General features: G+C 40.1%; 2 protein-coding genes across 4 annotated transcripts in view; one reads left to right on the top strand and one right to left on the bottom strand.

Moving 5' to 3' along the window:
• cacna2d1a (calcium channel, voltage-dependent, alpha 2/delta subunit 1a) overlaps nt 1–20236 on the top strand; it is an 84683-nt gene extending 64447 nt beyond the window's left edge. For 2 of the 3 annotated variants that reach the window (XM_027272178.1, XM_019266779.2), the window contains 17 exons: nt 402–410; nt 989–1049; nt 1168–1274; nt 3290–3374; nt 3621–3683; nt 4885–4997; nt 5088–5159; nt 5542–5609; nt 5707–5745; nt 5828–5899; nt 8917–9069; nt 10156–10208; nt 10537–10592; nt 12181–12307; nt 13059–13171; nt 13799–13881; nt 17237–20236. In XM_027272178.1, coding sequence (XP_027127979.1) covers nt 402–410; nt 989–1049; nt 1168–1274; nt 3290–3374; nt 3621–3683; nt 4885–4997; nt 5088–5159; nt 5542–5609; nt 5707–5745; nt 5828–5899; nt 8917–9069; nt 10156–10208; nt 10537–10592; nt 12181–12307; nt 13059–13171; nt 13799–13881; nt 17237–17359 — 1397 coding nt within the window. In that variant the 3' untranslated portion in view covers nt 17360–20236. The remainder of the gene's footprint in view (nt 1–401; nt 411–988; nt 1050–1167; nt 1275–3289; nt 3375–3620; nt 3684–4884; nt 4998–5087; nt 5160–5541; nt 5610–5706; nt 5746–5827; nt 5900–8916; nt 9070–10155; nt 10209–10536; nt 10593–12180; nt 12308–13058; nt 13172–13798; nt 13882–17236) is intronic. The other variant, XM_027272179.1, reaches the window with a different exon arrangement.
• Nucleotides 1–20270, bottom strand: part of LOC104928802 (E3 ubiquitin-protein ligase TRIM38) — an 899066-nt gene that overhangs the window by 258188 nt on the left and 620608 nt on the right. The gene's annotated exons all lie outside the window — the stretch shown is intronic.

Below are 20270 nucleotides of genomic sequence, written 5' to 3'. Positions count from 1 at the left end.
GCTGTGGTTAATATTCTATAGTCCATGCCTGAGTGCAGTATTGTAATGCAAATAGTGCAGTCACTCCACAGATTAACTGTAATACCAGAAGAATGCTAATATTAATGCTTAAAACACATCCAAATCATAACTTTGAAAACTTCTGACCACATTTTTTAAGCCTCTCTTTGTGTTCTCCGTCAGCATTGTCTCCATTTACATCCAAAGGCCTAAAACCCTTTGTTTGGAATCCAATATTTCTATTCAGGACTCGCTCTGTGAATAAAATATTGTGTCACCTTTGACCCCTGTGGTTTTACCCTGCCTTTTTTTTCCCTTTCTTTTCCCTCTCGTCTTTTCCTCCCTGGGGGATGATTCTCTCGTTCGCTCACTTTCTCTGCTGGGATTTTTTTCCACTCCAGGGAAAAATGGCAAGTATTTTTTCCTTTACTTTCATGTCTCTCCTCTTGTTCTTGAGCTTTGTTGGTCCCTTTGCCCAGCATGTCTGGCCAAGTCTATTCTAGTCCTTTTGTATTTATACCTGATTTTCAGCTGTTTGTGTGAGACTGTATCCTTTCCAGTGTTACATTCCGGTAACTTTTCCGTTGGTTAATCCAGTTTAGTGACTTATTTGATAAATATGGCTTCAATTTTCCTAATTTCTCTTTGTGAGTACCAACCCGGCACTTTACAAAGTTACCTTGATTTTTTTTAACTTAGGGCCTAACACATAAGAGTTAACATTTATTAAAAGGGAAGATGTGACTACGTGGAGCTGTGGTGCTAATGTTTTTCTGCTCAGTCTGTCAAGAGATGAAATCTCATTCCAGTTTTTGGTCCCTGTAGGAGTTCTGTCTTATTGGTGCGCTGTTAAATATTCAACAGGTGTTTCATTCTGCACAGTGGAGCACCATCTGATCTGCATTCAGTGATTACCTCAGTTTGATTTTAACCTGTTTAATAATAACTTGAGAAGAAACTATTCACCTTATTTTATACCTTTCACCAGTTTCTGAAAGCCTGCTGGCGGACAAGTTTGATGAATATGGCTATACCTTTATTGCACCGAGGTAAGATGACATGCAGTTTATTTGGATTACATTTTCTGACTCAGTACAGAGGGCAACCTTGTGATTGACTTTTTTCTGCTTACATTCGTTCACTGTAAAGTTCTTTTGTTTCCCACAGAGTGTACTGCAAGGACTTAAAGCCACCTGAAAAGGACAAAAACAACACAGAGTTCCTCATGGAGTTCAACAATTACATTGACACCAAGACTCCAAACCATCCCTTGTGTGAGTATCAAAAATTAATAAATGTTCTCTGAAGTACATCTTTTCACCTTGTATGCTCCTGGTCCCATCAATTCTTTAAATCTTCTTAAGAATCCAAACCTTTCTACTGGATCTTGATGTACTTTGCAGCACACTTGGACTTCATTCTCTCTATAGACCTCTATTTGCATCACAAAGACCTGCTAAGCTTCACAGTATTTGCTAATGTGTACATATATGTGTGTGTGAATGAATCCTAGCCATCTGGCCTGACATTAAGGTGTGCATTGAAAATTTAATGGAAGACCGCCAATCGAAGGCTATTCCCAGAGGTCTCTCTTTCCAGGGTCTGGCTGTTTGGTGTGCCTGACCAGGCAAAGCTTTGTGATGTGGAACCCCTGTGTTCGTGTTACCCATTTGATGCTAACTCTAAAAGTCTGACCATCACATGCCTGAGTGCACATGTGTGAGGCACATCGGCTTAGATGTGACACACACACGCTCGCACACGCACAGTATTCACCAGTAATATGCCTTCCACACCCCACCTATAGCCGCTCGACCTCATCCAATTACTGTGTGTTTGTGAGAAAGAGCAGGACACGTCAAGCCAGAAGCAAGAGAGAAGCAATAAAACACAAATCAGGGGCCAGTGGACCTTCTCCCAAACATCTGACCAACGCATTAACATCCTTGCCATTTCTTGCATACACTCATTGATATGCATCACTCGCTTTTGCCCACTGAGTTAAACGAAAGGTCCCCAGATATTTATAAAAGATTCCCTTTAAGTTTAATTTGACAATTTGTGTTTGAGAACTTGGTTCAAGCATCTCAACATGATCAACCCAATAAAACTTTTCATCCAATTGAAATATTACTTTCACCGTTATTAGCTGCTAGTTTAATGGAGTCCATAGGGAGTTCAGAGGGGGAGAGAGAGAGAGAGAGAGAGAAAAGTATGGCCCATGTGGACCACTGGCGGCTTGAGTATCGTTACACGGTTTACTTGGTTAAGCCACTGCAGTGGCGAAGAAGTTGAAGTACATTAGGAATTCCTGGGCTGCCTTCAATAAAGGATCCCTAATGAAAACCACTGCACAAGGAGGGAAGGTGGGGTGGGGGTGGGGGCAGGGAGGGGAATAAAGTGTTACACCAGCTGTTTTCTCTGATGTGTGTGGTGTGTTCATAAAGTTGGAGGAGGTGGTGGGGGTATATCGACGAGCCTCAATGTTAATGGACTGGAGCGGGTCGTCGGAGAGTTCAAAGTGGCGGGCATGACCGAAAAAATGGGCGAACGGCTTTTATCGCCTGTTATGTTTGTCATGTGGTCTTGTCGGATGTCTCGAAAAATAATTTGTTACACATTTACCAACCCACCACCTTGAACCTGTCAGCATCAGGCACATTTATCAGTAGTTTTTTTTTTGTACATGTAAATACATATTTCAACCATTCAGTTTCATTATAAGAATTTATCTGTTTTGCTTTTGTTTCACAAGACAATTTTAAGAAATGACCTCTTCTTCATAGACAAAAAAAAATATCTCTCTTCTACCCTATTCCTTCCATTTTTCTCGCATTTAGACATTGCTTCTGCTTCTAAGTTTAGCCGTAAACATCTTGAAGCTTATCCCCATGTTACACTCAATTTGAAATTCATTTTGGATGCCTACAATATGATGTGATATTCCCAACTTTTTTCTTATTTTGTGTTTTTGGTATCATATATACTCTGCGGATCAGATCTTATTATTCTTTCTCTTTCTTTTTTCTTTCCTTGGCTTTTTTCCCCTCACACAATTATTTGTTCTCTTTTGGGTATTGATGCTCCTTAGGCATTTATCCTACATATTTCAGCAGATTCCTCAGACATTACAGGCTAGTAAGTCAAAAGTAGAATGTCATCTCAGAAAGATGAGACCCTTTAAAGCTGATAAAAGACCCAATAGTTACATTTTTTTGATCAGTTGACAGACACACAAATGGTATTTAAAGATAACATGTTGAGGCTCAAGTGTTGTTTTGCTGTTTAGGTAATGTGGAGTTGGTGAACCGATTGCTCCTGGATGCTGGCATCACGTCAGAACTGATCAAGATTTGGAAAAAAAAAGACTTGCAGTAAGTGGAGCTGAAGTGAGGCCGCATTTGTCACTCACTAACATTATTTTGTGATCCAGCAACACAGACAGAAATGTGGCATCAGTTATTTGTTACTCGGTATTCGGTAATGAATGTTCAAGTGGAAAAATTGAATACAGATGGTTCAAGTATTTCAGCATCACTAGTAAATGTCATGCAGACATAAAGCACATTCCAGATTTTTGTAACTGTGTGTTTTATAGCTTTATCTTCTCTGCTTGTCAGGCATGGTGTCTTGGCCAGATTTGTTGCCACCGATGGAGGGATCACACGGGTCTACCCCAAAAGGTACTTGTCAAGCTCATGCTGGAAGGGGGTTGATTTAGAATCATGGGAAGGAGTAGATAATATGTTCAGGATTATCTGATAAAGAATAATGATGTGGTCTGCTAAGAAAGCTGCAACTAATATATGAAGTGCTTTATATCCTATAAACGGAAACGTTCTGAACTTGGCCGCTTGTTCTTGTCTGAGTCAGTCAGGTGGTAGCAGGGTAAGCAAAGCAGGCCATAGGCCTTATCCTTACATACATACATACACACAAATACATATACATATGTACATATATATATATCCCAGGCCTGGCCTGGGGTATCCTCCTAGTGGAGGGTGACTGGAATACCTCTACAAGAAAACAACAAAGGGGCAACCTGACCACCCACCTTACCCAAACCATCTCAATTGTTCCTTTTTAATGCAAAGGAGAAGAGGTTCACTAATCCAAAATTCCCACCTGAAAGCTTATGACCATAGATGAGGTTTGGAATGTGGATTGAACGGTACATTGAAAAGCTTCATCTTCATTCTTGGATCCATCTTCTCAATGACTGTCCAGTACAATGACTAGTGATCTGGTAGACATTGCAGTCTGGTCATGTCATGAATGTTTTATGAGTATGAAAATCAAAACGGTTTGTGATATATTGGTATGATTTGAGCAGGATGATCTTGAGAAACAATGGTGTAAATATGTGTATCATCTGCATAGATATATGGCCAATGGGAAGCTTATACAGGAAAAGCACAAAAGACCCAATAGAGAACCCTGAGGTACCCTCTGTTGTAAATTACTAAGTTTATTCTACGATTTAGAGATTACTTGAATATCTGCAATATATTAGTACTGATGTAGTTCAAAGGTGATTTGAGAGAATTTCATGTTGCCATGTTGTGGTGTTGAAGGCAAACTGTACAGTACAGGGTTTAATGTGGAACTGCAGTTGACAACAATTAGCACATTGTCAATTACCTTAGTGAGTAAAGTTTGAGTTTGTGATAAAAGTAACTGATGCCAAACTGTAAGCGCTTGGACATCTTTATAATATGTTAATAAGTAAGTCTGACTTCTATTTGTGTTGCATAAACAAATGGGGATTGCAAATTTCTTAAGAGGTCTGGGGTGTGATGTTTTGCTTGAGGAGAGGTTTGATAATGGCATAATTGTCTGCACGTGTTTGTGTGTGTTGTTTTGTATAAATGTATTTGACAGTGCTGGGCTGTCCTGGAAAGTGGAAGCAGAGACATATGAGTCAAGTGTCTATAAGCGTAGTTTGGACAATGATCTGTACATCTTCACTCCAACTCCCTACCCTAAAGAGAACTGTGAGTAAAAGCAAACATGCGTGTGTGTGCATGTGTTTCCTTAATGTATATGCACATATATACACCGTCCTCTTATTATTCTTCTTGCAGCAAGTGACGACTCAGTCCTGGTGAGCAGAGCAGTAAACATCAACATTAATGATATCACACTCAAACCAGCTGGTAAGGACACACACACACAGTCGTACACATTAATATCCCTTATTTATCAAGTTGTCTCTCTCTGCCACCTACATATACACACTTACAGCCATGTGTCATATTTACACACCCTCATTTGCAACCCTACAGCCGTAACCCTATTCATGCCTTTATATCTTCTGACACACATACAGATCGGCTCTTATTTATAGACCGCGACTCCTCATTTGTCTATTTCTCCCTCTCGCTCTGACATATACACACAAACACACACAAACCACACATCAAGTTGTCCGGTCTCCTGTGATCCCCAGCCAAGTTTGCATTTTCTAAGTTCAGAGAGTAAAGTTGACACAGAGGTCCAACATGATCTAGGATGTCTGGCTTTTGTGTTTGATCCCAGTGGTCGGCGTGAAGTTGGACATTAGTGCCTGGATGGCGAGCTTCATCAACACCACACAGAGGATGAATGTAAGTGGACTCTATCACCATGACACGTGCGCACAAGGACATGCACTTGATCCAGACTATGACCTTTCATTTACTATCTGCTCTACTGTGTTTTCAGTGCAATGATGAGATCTGCGGCTGCCAGCGGAACCATCCGGTAACTGGCTTAGTTTTATTTCAGCTATAATTTATGAGAGTCATGAGTATGCAACGCTTGTGTAATATGTTTGTGATTCCAGTATGTAGATTGCGTCATTCTGGATGACGGGGGTTTCCTGGTGATGTCTAATCAAGATGACGATATTAGTCAGGTGGGTCTCTGCGTTTTACTCCTCTGAATCACAAATCTGAAGATAAACTGTAATTCTGCATTGTCAAAAAAATGGTCAGATATCACTGCTGCAACTTAAACATTAGAACCACTTAAGGCATGCTTTATAAAGGGTTAAGAATTGTTATTAACGGCTCCACCAAGAGTTCAGGTATAAGAAAACAATAAGAGAAAATGCTCGGTTGGTTCTGTTTAGTAATCGTTTAGTTAAATATTGGTAATCCATTCATAAATACTCACCAATAACCTATTAAGTATTTAAAAAGGTTTTGATTAAGTCTGCAGTTGTAATGAACAACTTATTGATAAGTTGTAAATAAATAGATTTTGGTCCAGATCATCTGCAGAGGTAAGTTAAGTTTAATTTTAAATATCTTGGGAGTTCTCACAAAGATGCAACCCAATGGATCATACCTGATCTATAAAGCATTGTTGTTTAAGTATCTTTTTATGTGGGACTCCATTATTGTGGGATATATAATAGGTTTGACTCCTGATCAGTTTGTAATCTTTCAAAAGCATAAAAACTCTTCACTCGCCAGCATTTATCACAGTTCCCATTCACATCTCACGGCGAACAGAGTGCTGAGTTGTTATCACTTCCCAGACTGTGAGGGGTCAGAATTATATATGACCACCTGTAATCACATGTTCACATGATGACAGCAACTGAGCAAACACCACACACTGAAGAAAGCCGTGAAATTCTCCTGAAAGCTCTTTTTTTTTTTTTCTAACCCTTTTTTTTTTTTTTTTTTAGAACTAGAAACACCGTCCAGATCCTCGACGCTTTTACAGTTTTGATTAATACACTGAAATCATCTACGAAGTAATTATGAATAATTGGTTTTATGATATTAATCATTATCATAAGACGCAGCTTGAGTTCATGGTACTTTACTGTGATCATCTAAACCTGTGGTGAACCTGTAATCAGTCTTAATTTGCCCTTAACAACCCTGATGAAAAAATAAACAAATGAATCCTCTCAAAACACAATTCGATCCATCGTTACATATCATTAACAGATACACGCGCACGAAGCGCATACAGTAAGCACACACACATTTCTCCCCATTGCCCTATGCTAAATGCTAAGAGCGGGCCCCTGCTGTCATCTGAGTAAATGTTTTTTCATGCGGCCTTGGCTCCTTCCTAATCAGGGCTGGGTGTGCGCTGGATAAATCAGTCGCCCTCTGAAGTTTGGCAGCAGCACTAAAACCCAGGGGCCTGAGGCCTTGTTTGGAGAAGGCTGTGTGCCCTCAATCATATTTCCTACAGGAGCAAAGTTTCTCTCTCTGCAAGCTTCTCGCTTTCTCTCCGGCTTTATGTCTTTCTCTCGCTGGCTCGTTCCTTTTCTTTCTCCGAAACCCTCGGGGAGTCTGCAGCCAACAGGGCTGTGACTGTTAATTCATTATTTGTGTTATTGCGCAGGGTAAGGAGAGAAGGCTCCCTTTACCTTATAGGTTGGAAGATTTATATATTCTTTGGCTGTTAGGCTAAAGAGGAATGGATATGTGGAGGACGGCTTGTTAACGGTGACCTTACAAAGTGGAAGGAAAAGGATAGTTTGCATTTCCTCATGCACGTCTTTCAGCACACACACACACATAGATGAGCACTACTTACTGTACACACACCCTCCTGAATACACAAGTACTTAAACACTCATGCACACCTCTGAGATGCCGAGACAAACTACTTCCTCTTGGTAGAAATTTATGGCTGCCGGGTGTACTGTGTTAATCAGATTATACTGAAGTCTATCATCCTGGTTTGAGGGTGATTTACTGAGTGTGTGTGTCTGTAAATTCACTGTGAACATTTTCAGCACATGTATACGCATTCTTGACTGTTTTACGTAGATTTAACAGTCATGAGTTGACAGTTTAGAGTCTGTGTAAAGGCAGTTCCGAGATTTCTTTCAAAATACATTTGATATGTTGGAAAATAGTTGCTGAAAACATGTTAAAAGACTTTGAACCACGTATTACTGAAATGTGGAGTTAGAGGTTAAAACAGTTTTTCACCAGTTTTCAGTCAAGGATTTTGTGGGCGGTCCTTAAAGGGTGGCTCGATGACACGCTGAGGCCACCCTGAGCATAACCCTGCACCTCTAGCAGAGAGATAGAGATTTATTCATCCCGCTCAGAGTTTTATTTTCTGAACTCATCTGTCACATGTTTTAGTCGCTTCAAAATTGCTGCTTGAGTGCTCCCATGACTGGGCGTGGCTTCAGCGCATTCAGCGGACACGCCCCCACAGTCCTGGAGCTGGGAATACTGCTAATTTTTACCAGGATTTTGACGCCCAATTCCATAAACCTGTCAATATTTTTAATGATTCAAATTTGGCTGGGTGGCTAAAAACACTTTCTTCTTTGGTCTGACAAACTCAGAACACATATTTATTCTTACTTTACACTTTGTAAATGAATGCCTCAGTCAAAAAGAGGTTTATTGCTCATACAGAAACTTCAAACACTTCTTGTACCCTTGTTACTGAAATGATTTTCTCTATGCAGTTGTTAGGTCAGGCACATACTTGTATGCTAAGAGATTAAGCAGATTTCCCAAGTTTGACAGCATATTTACACATTTGTTTGAAGGTATAGTCAAGGTTGGGTTAATCCTCTAAACCATCAGTGGCACTGAAAGCCCCAGGTTCAATGTGCGGGCATTGCTTTGTATTCATTTTATTGTCAGTTGTTTGGGAACTGGAACCACAATTACATAATAACTACCCAAATCTTCAAGCCCCAGGTAAAGATCTAATTCTAAAACCTTGATGTTGTACACACATGGATCATGTATCTAAACAGATTTGTGTGTAATCAAGTAACAACACACCAAATCTGGAAATGTGGGAATACTGTACACAGTGAATGAGGAGTAGAAGAAAAGGAGGCTAAAAACAGCCCAGCCACTTCATTTTTTGTGACGTTTGCCTGATCCCTGCTAGAACAGTTTTTTAAAATTTTGCTCTCCCTGTCCTCAGATTGGGAATTTCTTTGGCGTTATCGACCCAATCCTCATGAGAAACCTTGTCAACTCGTCCCTGTTCACCTCTAAAAAGACCTTCGACTACCAGTCGCTCTGTGACCCCAAGAAAAAGAGCAAGGTGGCTGCAGGACCGCGATCCGTCTACGTGGTGAGTTACATAAGCCAGAGACCATTCGCACACAACCTATCACATTCACACACACATACACATACATACAGACCCACTCTTACATGTTCACACATTTTGATAACCACGCGTATTCCTAATGAATCTGATTCCCCCGCGTGGACACACGGACAGATGCGAGTACACATGAGGCCATTCATAACCGTACCTGCTTGCTCACACACTTCCAACTAGTCCCACACATACATGTGCACACACACAAACCTTCACTCACAAGGGAGCCATAAATCTGGACAGAGCAGATCAGAAGGGAAGCAGAGGGTATGGTGAAAGCGTTAGAGTGGGAGTTGTAGTAACAGTAACAGGATTAGGTGGTCTAGCGTGCTTGGCCAACACACCAAGTGATGTAGAAAGAGGCACTGTTTTCCATCACTTACACAACGTACAGCTTCCAGCGAAAAAGATACAAATGCGTCAGCAGACATTTCAGTGGCACTGATGACTTTCTCTTAGATGCTGATTACAGGTAGCGGGTAGGGATCCAAGAATTCCCCTCATTAGTAGACAATGATCATCATGCAATTTCCCACAAATGCGTACAACACACTTGACTGCCCCACGGTGAGAAGAAGGTCGCAGACATCTTCTGATCAAAGATGCTGTCAATAGCCAGCGACTCCTCTTAACACGGTTAGTTGAGGACTCCTTGATGACTCAACACGCCATCAACTGAAGAGAAAGGATACAGCAGTGATTCACCCAAAACAAGGCCCTCGCATGCTAGCCATAATCAAAGCAGCATGTTGGGGCTTTGATTCAAACCGTGTGCTGCTTTGTTTTCTCACTGGCTCCTTGTTTACATATTTATGCCCGCATCTGTTGAGGAAGATTGTGTTCTAATTTCCTCTGAAAGGGAAGAAAATAAAAATCTCTGTCTGGACCTTTTGGTCTTTGTGCCTTGTAGAACAGGGCTGTCTGCAGCCACTGTAAACACAAGCAGGATGTTCAGATTGGCTCAACCAGCTTAAAATGATTTATCCCAAGATTATTTTAGACGTGATTTATTCCTTTTATGATATTAATTCTCATTTTGTTTGTCCCTCTAAGCCTACGATTGCAGATATTCTCAATGTAGGATGGTGGGCGACAGCTGCAGCCTGGTGAGTTCCTTTCTTCTGAACTTTTTCCAATATGGCTGGCATTATTATTATTTTTTTTCAAATGATTAATAACAAAAATATACAGTAGGTCTATAAGAGCATTTTAAGTCCTTTAACTCAAGTAATGGAAAGCAGGCAAGGATTTGTTTCTCCAAAATGGACGTATAGCATCTGTTTAATAGCTGAATTGTTCCCAGGACAGTCAACATTCCAGAAAATCTTCTCTTGATTTATTGATGCATTAGCATTTACACAGATTATTTATTATAGATTATGTTCCAGTGAATCCGGACATTTTTTATCCCTGGGGTTTGTTTTTTGCTTTTAGGTCAGTGCTGCAACAGTTACTGGTCAGCATCACATTCCCCAATTTCCTGGACGCAGGTAAGTTTCCGTCGGTTTGACATATGGAAAGAATAGTAATTTTGAAGGGGTTTTTTTTTGTTTGTTTTTTTGCAATGTGGAGGAAGTTCTAGACAGCCTAAATGGCCTCATAATGGAAATAAAATAGTAATAAATGTCCATTTCGACAGGGTCTTAAAAGATATTAAGCTCACCATTTTTCAGCAGTTACTTTATCTTGCGATACTCACCCCATGCCAAGAACATGTAGTTAGTAACAACTGAATGCTCATTCATCAGGATTTCAAGACCGTGTGAATTTAGAGTTGTCTGTGTATGTGTCGTATCTTGTGTGGGTACAAAAAAAAACCCCAACAGATCCCAAAAAGAACAAAGCAACACGTCAGTCACACAGATCATAAAATACAGAGACAACACAGAGATCATAACTATCAAAGGATCAACTCATCCAAATAATTAAAAAACATTTTCCATTTTACTTATACTAGTATCAAGCAATGCAGATTAAACATTGGCTTAATTTCTCAAGGTTTTGAGATATCTTTGTCTGAGATTTCTTCTATGGAGGTGACAGATGACCTCAGATCGTCAGGACTGTTTCTTCCATGGAATATTGTTTTAATGAAAACAAACCACAGTGACATATTTGACCTTTTATTTATTTGGGATAGGTCCCACTGAAATTAAAAATGACTTTTAAAGGGAGTTCTGGCAAAAATAAAACAAAATGCGTCCAGAAATATCATTAAAATCACAGAAACCCCGGCGACTCTGTCTCCAAGTCTTTCAAAAATGGATTTACTGTCTAAAGAAATCTGAAGAAAGAAGGAGAAAGAAACTTTTCCCAACTCTCCTGGGAAAGAGAACATATAATATAACCTTTGATTACAAAGAGTATTATAAATACACACACACACACACATACATATATATAGGATGGGAGCAGCCCAAGATTTGCCTTATATATTAAAGTATGCGATACCTGTGTGTATGTGTGTGTGTGTGTGTGTGTGTGTGTGTGTGTGTGTGTGTGAGTCTGCAGGTTGCCAGAGCAGGTCATCCTCCTCAGGAAAAAGCTTTTTAAAATGCTGTTAAAACTTTCAGAACGGTCAGGAGTGAGTGAGAAACCATATTTTTTTGTAATTTGGGTTAAAAAGAGGAGCAGCTGAGAACCACACTTTGGTTTGTTCATCAGCTCATTCTTCTGTTTGTTCACATTGTTTGACCATTGCACTTCTTTTTTTTTTATTGCATGTGCAAAAGGGATTTACGGTATGTGATTTAAAAAAAAAAAAAAGCACCATAAAGTCCCAAAAGAGAAATTCAGCGTGCATCTGAACGTACAGGAGGAGTCAGCCAGCCAGTCGTAGCTTAGTGTAACCTACATTTTTATTTACAATTGAGTAGCATGGTTTTCTCATTGTAGCGGCTCGGTCTGAAGGACAAACGGCAATCAAAACTACTCCTGTTAATATAGTTTTGCTCAACAGCACCTATCTACTAATCGCCAGTATCTTTCAACAATGTTACACTTCTTTTGTGTCAGCTATATATATATCTTTTTTTGAAGTGTCTGTTTACATGAATACACCTGAATATTCTTGTGCAGCCGAGATGGATGATGAATTGCCAGAAGCCATGCGTAAAGAGGTCTGCACCACAGAGCAAACTCAATACTACTTTGAGACCAACCAGCTGACTTTCAGGGGCAACATCGACTGTGAAAACTGCACCAGGTAAATATATATCCTCTCCTTCTGAGTTGCACAACAGGCATATAGTATATATACAACCCTCACGGAGGATAGTTAGGGTCCAAACACTTTCTCTGACCTGCGGTGATTCATTTGCATCCATGAGACACAAATGAAGTCCCCAGAGGTGGCACTAAGAGAGGGCTGTAAAAATTCACATGCCATGAAGGTGAAGTCAAGTCACTTGTGTGGACCACCGTATTGGCATGTTCGTGTGTGCAGATGTGTGTGTGTGTGTGTGTACACACGCCATTTTAAAGCCCCCTCGTGCCGCCTAATGGAGTGCCTGTCCGCATGCCGCGCGGCGTTCCTGCACATTAGCCGTGCACACGTTTCTTTTTTAACGACCGCCATAAAAAAAAGCAGAGAAAATCATTTGTGCACCAGCGACATGTGGGATTCAGTAAAGGTCTTGGAGGTTGGGTGGCACAGCAGGTTTGTGTCCCCTCAGGAATAAAAGCAGTCAGGAGACTTGATTGAGCGAACCACAGTGTGCCTTTCATTGTGCTAAAGATCAAAAAAAGTTCCTGGAGTGTTGCTCAGTTAAGTGTGAGGAATAATTCATGCGTACTTAAACGCAAATCCACTGTCTTCCTTTCATTGCTTTCTGGTTAAATATTCACCTTTCCTCCATCTCTTGTGAGCATGTCTCAATGAAATTTTCTCTCCATCTTTCCTGGACTCGAGCCCATGTGTCAACAACTTCTCTTGTGTCTCTTGTGTGTCTCTCCAGGATGTACCATGCTGAAAAGCTGCCCAAGACGAACCTGGTCTTTATCATTGCTGATGCAAAACCCACCTGCTCATCCTGTGACACCAAGCCGTTAATACAGGATGAACAGCCGTGTATCCTTTTACCTTTATCTGGCAACAGAACGTGGACGTTTGATTCAGCGAGCAGATGTTTCGAAATTTGTATGTATTTGATAACAGCGCTCGAACGGTGATTATGACATAAGCAGATATTTTTGCTGAAAGTCAGAAAGTCAGTACTTGCGATAAACAACAGAATGTCATTTCTCCGAGCTTCTGTGACACGGTTTTTATTCGGAAATTCTCACTAGTCACAATAAGCAGTCATAATAATGAGTGAGCATTTCCACAGTAATTGACATTTAATATTTGGCCCGGAACGTCTGGGTGGTTTCTCCCGTGCCTGTAAGGCAGATGTTAGCGTGGAATAAGTCTGTTGAATTGCTTACAAACAAATCTATCACGTTCACTCAAACACACAGGGCTGTGGTCAATTACTGCTTAAGCCTTTTGGAAAACACAATGCCCGAAAATGACTGCCATATCACTGAAGTATTGAGCAATGTGCTTGATGCTGAACCATAAAATGCTGGATATCCTTTCACAATTAGACTGGATCTGCTTGATCTACTACGTACTGAAAGAGCTCAATTTGTTGCTGTTATTACTAACTCATAATCACTCTAAAACTTTGTCAAGTCCCTGACTCTAGTCATCCAGCTGATGGTCCTAATCCATGTGAACGGGCTCAAAATCCACGGTACAGGAAAGGACCCGCAGCCTGTTTTGATAACACTGAACACGTAAGTCGCGTTCATCAGACCCGGACTGCTTCTGGTTTAGAGCAATTTGAACAGTTGTCAAGGGTGCTCTGTGTAGTGTTTCATGTGTCAGTGCTGGATTGGTCTCATAGTTAAATAAGAGAAAATAAAGAAGTTTGCAGAAATCCCAGCCTGGAATCAGAAAAGCCTTTCGTATTAAAGTGCATGCCCCCAAAAGCCAAATTCATTTGAGTTTATTGTCAAAGTTTAAGCCTGGTTTAAAGCTTGTAGCACAAAGGTTCCCTCAATACTTTAAGCATTAACAGAACTGTGATCATCTGTAGATCCAAACCTAACATTATGAATAGGTCCAGGTAATAAAACACATAGATTTACAAAATTTTCAATAAAAAGGATGAATGTCTGACTCATAAGTCGCTTTGTGACCTATTAGGAACTAGTTGTGGTGCCTAATGTCCTTTTAGCTTTGTTTTAGTTACTGACGCAAACAGTTTTCAACAGTTGGATGAATTTCGAGCAGATTTTCTGTGAATATTGCATCAGAAATGAGTTTTCCTGATATTCCAAAGAGCTTTTTCTTTAATTCTCAGTCTGTATTATTACAATATACATAAAACATATTACATTTTAAGTTTATATCCTAAATAATAATCTAAACTTTTGAAAAAAGGCATTTAATTTTGCAGTATATATACAGTATAGGCCTACTGGGAACCAGTGCTCTCCGTTCACCAGATAGTCACTTACTTTGTCTGCCATTTGGTGCTGGGCATGTAGCATACAGTGGGTTTATGAGAGATTTTTTTTTTTTTTATTTTGCTGAAAAAGCTGCCTGCTGCCACTGGAAGCCAGATTGATGAAAAGCAGTTAAATCTGTGGGCTGTAAAAGCAAAACAATGAGCTGAAAGACGCTAAAATGCTGCATAGAACTGTGTAGAGTCTGGTCATAATTCTTTGTAGGTTTGCCACTATAATCAACCCCACACTCCTAATAATTTGATCCAGTGAAATGAAAATATTGATTAGAGTTCAGGAAATAGCCACTGAAGTGTGAACATGATATTAAGGTCAATGTGACAATTTACTGTAGTATAAATGTTCGTCCAGGCCTACGCTCAGAGAGACTATTATTCTTTTTTTTTTTATTATTCTTTCTTTATTATCTTCTAAATGTTACTCCAGATGAAACAACCTGAGCTGTTTTGACATTTCACCAGGAAAATAAAGGGTAGCAACATATTAGGGACCAATAAAAAAAAAACTAAGGAAGGATTTTAGACAGTGTTTTAAAAAAAAAAAAAAAAAGTTAAGCTCTTAGCTTTACTGGCCAGAGCCCTTGAATCCTTCAGCTGCACTCCTGATATGGAAACATTATATCAGTGAGGAAATTCTACCCATGGCACCTTTCCATCACTAATATCTTTACACAGTGCATGTCATTTCTTCTTTTTTTTGTGTGTTCTCGCAAACCCTCGAAAGCCGTACGTGCGCAGATTTCCCACGCAAAGACAAACAAGTCGCCTGTGTTCCTCGACGATGAATAATTTCAGCTAAACAAACATTTTTTTGCGAGCGGCGCGGAATCTCTGCGTGTGAAACGCCTGCGCTCGAATGCTCTGTTTGTTTTCACTCTATAGTCTTTTTTCCAGTGTCAAAGTTTGTCGGCCTTATGGATTAACTCTGATGCCTGCACTGTCTTGCTCACTCACACTCATATGGACACAAACATCCACCCACCCACCCACGCACACTAACTCTTTCTCTCACACTCTTGTCCCGTAAAGTGAATGCAACTGTCTTGTACTACTTATTGTCTAAACTAACTTTCTTGCTCTTTTTTTCTGCTCATATTTGCTTTCTAACTTCTTGTTAATTGTGTGGACCTCTTTTGCTGCATGATTTCTCTTTTCTATTTTCTTCTCTCTGTCGTCCCCCTCCTGCTCTGTGATTGGCTGTTTGATGGTTAGGATGAGGCCATGTGCCGAAGGAGCGCTGGCTCCCCATTGGCTTCCTCTCTGCTCATGTTACTGCTGCCACTGTTCATGTGCTGTCTCGGGTCAGTCCCATAATGCTAGCTGTTTCTCTTTCCATTAACATCATGTAATTAACTTATACTCAGTCACACCGTCCTTGGCTCATGAGTCACACTTTGTTTGTTTTTCTCACCTTATCGCCTCTCTTTTTTTTTTTTTTTTTTTACATCTCTGACCGTTTCTGCTTTGTTCCATGACTCCACGTCTCTTTCCATTGTTTTCCTGCCCTTTCTCACCTGTCACTCTTTCTTATGTTCTACCACCATCTGTCTTCACCCCCCCACCCACCCTCCATCTTACCTCCCAGTCTCTTTGTCTTTCGCCAACATTTTCTCCGTCTCACCGACTTTGAACTTCAAGGCATGCTCTTTGTATCTTTCCCCATCTATCATTATCCGTCTCAGGCAATAGACTCCAGCGTCTATCTCGACTGACATCTGATTATTGATTTAGCCAGACGCTAGCTAAAACAGACCACTCACTTCCCATTTGCATCTAGATGTTTGTACGTCTCTTTTAATGATTCTCTTTCCTTTTTTTCCCCCCCCTCTCCCTCCAAAAACAAATCAAGGCAAGACATTCTTTCCCTTGTACTTCTCCAGATGCTAAGCATTCAAAGAGAGTGAGAGTATCCAATTAGGTTTTGGTCATGACTTAATCACTCATAGTTTTCCATTCAGAAAACATCCTGCAGCTTTTAAAAAAATATTTTCTGACCTCATATTTGGTCCCTGCATAGTTCCTTTTGACCACTTGCAAAGCCCTGTCCCCCTGGGTTAGTATTTTTAGGTTGACACATTTGTGAAGCTCTTTGTTGTAACTCAGCACATATACAGTTTACAGTGCCAAAAATGACAGATTTACTCATTGAAATCCTTAGTAATTGTTAACATACCGTTCGCCTACATAGTTGTGTGTATTTTTTTTTTTACTTGTTCAATGGGAAAAAACTTTTAGAATGAGAGCCAACAATTGCAGCGTTTGCTTGAGTGCTAACTTTGTGAAATCCAGCCCAACAGGACAGGGATGCTAATGTTATAACATGTACTGTAAATGTGCTGGGTCAGGAATGGGGCTTTTTGGCGTAACCCAATGAACTACTGTAGTTAGTTAACCAAACACAATAATAACAGCTTACTTTACAGAGATAAGCACACAGTTTAATCAATTTCTTTTAATGTAAGTATCACTCTTAAAACTTGAGGATTGCTCCGCTTTATAAGTGATGATTGGCTAATTGTTGCTTGGGGGAGGGGTTTAGTGAATGCTCAATTCAGAAGTGTTTAATATGTTAGCTTTAACATTCACTAACTTCACTTCTTTTCCTCCCTGCTCGGCACCAGGAGCAGGACCCCGACTGTGGTGGTGTGTCCGGCCTGGCCCCCTCACTTTGGCTAATGTTGGCCCTTCAGCTGGTGCTCCTCTGGGTTTTGACTGGTTCCAGACACCACGCCATCCCGTCATGACCTCTGAACATCTGACCACACACGGCCCCCCCTCTCTCTCTCACCCTCGGTTATCTCTAAAAATGGCAACCAGCATGCAACGCTGCCTCCGCCCGATGAGAAGTGCTTGTAACAAACAAACAAAAACCTGTGAGCCCCACATCCTTCCCCGTTTCTTCTTTTTATACGTTCATTTTCAGGGGTTTCTCAAAGTGTCGAGGGTGCAAGTGATGAAAGAAATGTTTCTTGGAAGATATTGGTTCGAGAGATAAAGAAAGAACTTGACCTTCGCCTATCCTTCATCCCGTCAATGGTCCCCGCCAGCTGAGATTAGAGGAATCCAGAGATTCATTTTGATTGGCGACTACGGAACTTTCTCTGGCTTGATGTCATTGATGAAAGAGATTGGACTGCCTTAGAGTGTCAGAGGGATTTAAATCACAATGGGGGGTGGCTTGGTGTTTATTAAAGATATTGAGCAGTTTTATTCGACACTGCCAGAAACAGCGTTGCCCTTTGCAAGCGTACCGTTTATTTTGAATCGATTTGCAGTGGCTAGTTATTAGGTATTTATTGTTTTGTGGTTGAGAATTCAGCTAAGATTGCAGTAACTGATGCCACATTGTTACATCACGAGCTTGTGTCCCTCACTTTTGTCGCAGTCTGATTTTTAGATAGCACTTCCCGAAACATTTGAACAGTATCTCTGAGGGTTCAAAAAAGATGTCTTTACTCTAGAATCGTGTGTTCTTTCATGTAGATACTGTGTTTTTGCAGTGTGGAAATCATGCTCATTGTTATGTTTATGCACAGAAAACCAACCCTTCAACTGCCACAGAGCGCCTGCTTCAGAGTGTATAGATTTTAACTTTGTAGCTGATCATCTAACCATCAGCCCCCGATCAAGAGTGGTAAATAAAATGGATTTCCCACCTTGGTGTTGGATTGCTCCAATGAAAACTTTGCCATAGTGCGCATTAACCAATCAGGGTGAGCCTGGCTGGTGTCCGGTGCATGCTCATTGGACAAAATCTCTAGTGCCATGTTGGACCGTGTGACTCAGATGAACCCGTTCGCTTTGCAGGCTGTGGCTAGCATGCTACTGTTTTGGATTTTATTTTATTGCCACCACTAGAGAAGATGAATGAATAAGAGGGTTATAAGAATTTGTATTTGACATTTTGGTCAGCAAAACAGGAAAACACAACATTTGTATTCACTGCTGTCACTTTGTAAATGAAATGACTACTATCTGCACTGCGATTCAAAGTGCAGCTGTTATTTGTCTTTACAGTTTGATCTCCTGACTGAGGAACGAGCTCTATATCTATGTAGTAGTGAGGTTCCTTCTTGCAGTTTATTATTCTGTGGTATGATATCACCCAGCAGAAATCACTGCAGTCAGTCCATGCTTATGATCCTGTCTACTGCTGTATTCCATTTTCTCCAATATAAGTTCATCTTGTTTCATTTTTGTGTGCCTTCTTTTACATTACGTACATACAGTTTTAATAATTTAAGTGTCAACATTTACAGATGGTTTCATGAAAACGGTGTCATCTTTTTTTTCCTTTTCTTTTTTTTGTCAGAGCGCAGAACAGTTTTGTTAGGAAATGCACTGACTAGTCACACCCCTGCTGCAGAGCAGAAGAAATCTGACGTTATTGGTAAACAACAAATCTCACAGGACCAAATCCAGATTCTTACAACCAGTTAACTGTCAATAAAGTACTAAATGTGTCAGCAAGAATTTGAGTAAATACTTAAAAGGCATTTTATTCATATCTGGCGATGCAATATAGAGAAGGACATGCTGTGTTTTAGTGGTGGATTTATGTATTTATTGAGGATTAATTGGGCAGGAAATAATACATCAGACAGAAAATTTGTTGTGAACGAACTTCAAATCCTTAAATATAAAAATGTCATTTTTATTTAAACCAGCTGCACTTTGCCAGTTTGTTTGTCACTGAGCAATCCCATAATTTGATCATCAATTGTCTGTTGGCAAGAATTGACAATCACGGGTTAAAATGATTCATATTTAAGTTGTGTGTGATACCTTGTTAGTTCACTTAGAAGACCGATAACCTGCCAGAACAGTAACCATGATGTTACAACTGTAAAGTGATACTTTAAGGATACGCTCCACAGCATAGTAGCAGCCCCAAATCACCAAGTTTCCTTCTAACTTACTGTTAAACATGTTCAATTTCAACTGTGTTTTCAGATCATAACATCAACAAAGGAAGTAATTTGTGGATTTGTGGGATGTTATATAATCCATAAAACAAAAGCAGGGAGTGCATCTTTTTTATGTAAGCCTAATCTATAAACACTGATGCATGTTTGCGGGAAATTACTTAATCCTGTGGGGAAGTGAAAACCACAGGAACTAAGCTGTGTGCACCACATTGTCACTAACATTCATCTCCCACTCTCTTCAGCATTGTTACAGTTAAATAATTGCTGTGATGTCATACTTCTAATAATGTCAGTTTTTATATTAAAGGCGTTCCTCCAAGTCAGGTCAGGGAGTGCTTGTTAGTCCATCTCATTTCGTGGCAAAGCTCCACCACCACCACCACCACCACCATCATCATCATCAGAACTTTCCAAGTCGTCTGAGGAGCACTTTTTACTCAGTGTTTTCCTCTATCTTAAACTATAACCTTCCAACAAAAAAAACAATGTGGTGAAACTAACAATGGTATTTATGCTCCTCATTTACTAACACTCAAAAATATCAAGTGCCATATAGGACTCTCTTATTCTCTTGTGGAGAAACCTATTATCGTAATATAACATTTATGCAATTTACTAAGGCAAGATGTAAGTCTCATAAATTGTTTCCCTGTGCTGCATGGTAGTGATCGACAATTTGATATAAAAAAAAAATTATAATAATAATAACATATCTGGTGTGGTCCTG

This window comes from Larimichthys crocea, chromosome XX, assembly GCF_000972845.2.
Source record: "Larimichthys crocea isolate SSNF chromosome XX, L_crocea_2.0, whole genome shotgun sequence".
Taxonomy (NCBI): Eukaryota; Metazoa; Chordata; class Actinopteri; family Sciaenidae; genus Larimichthys; species Larimichthys crocea.
This window is presented reverse-complemented; position numbering and strand designations above follow the sequence as displayed.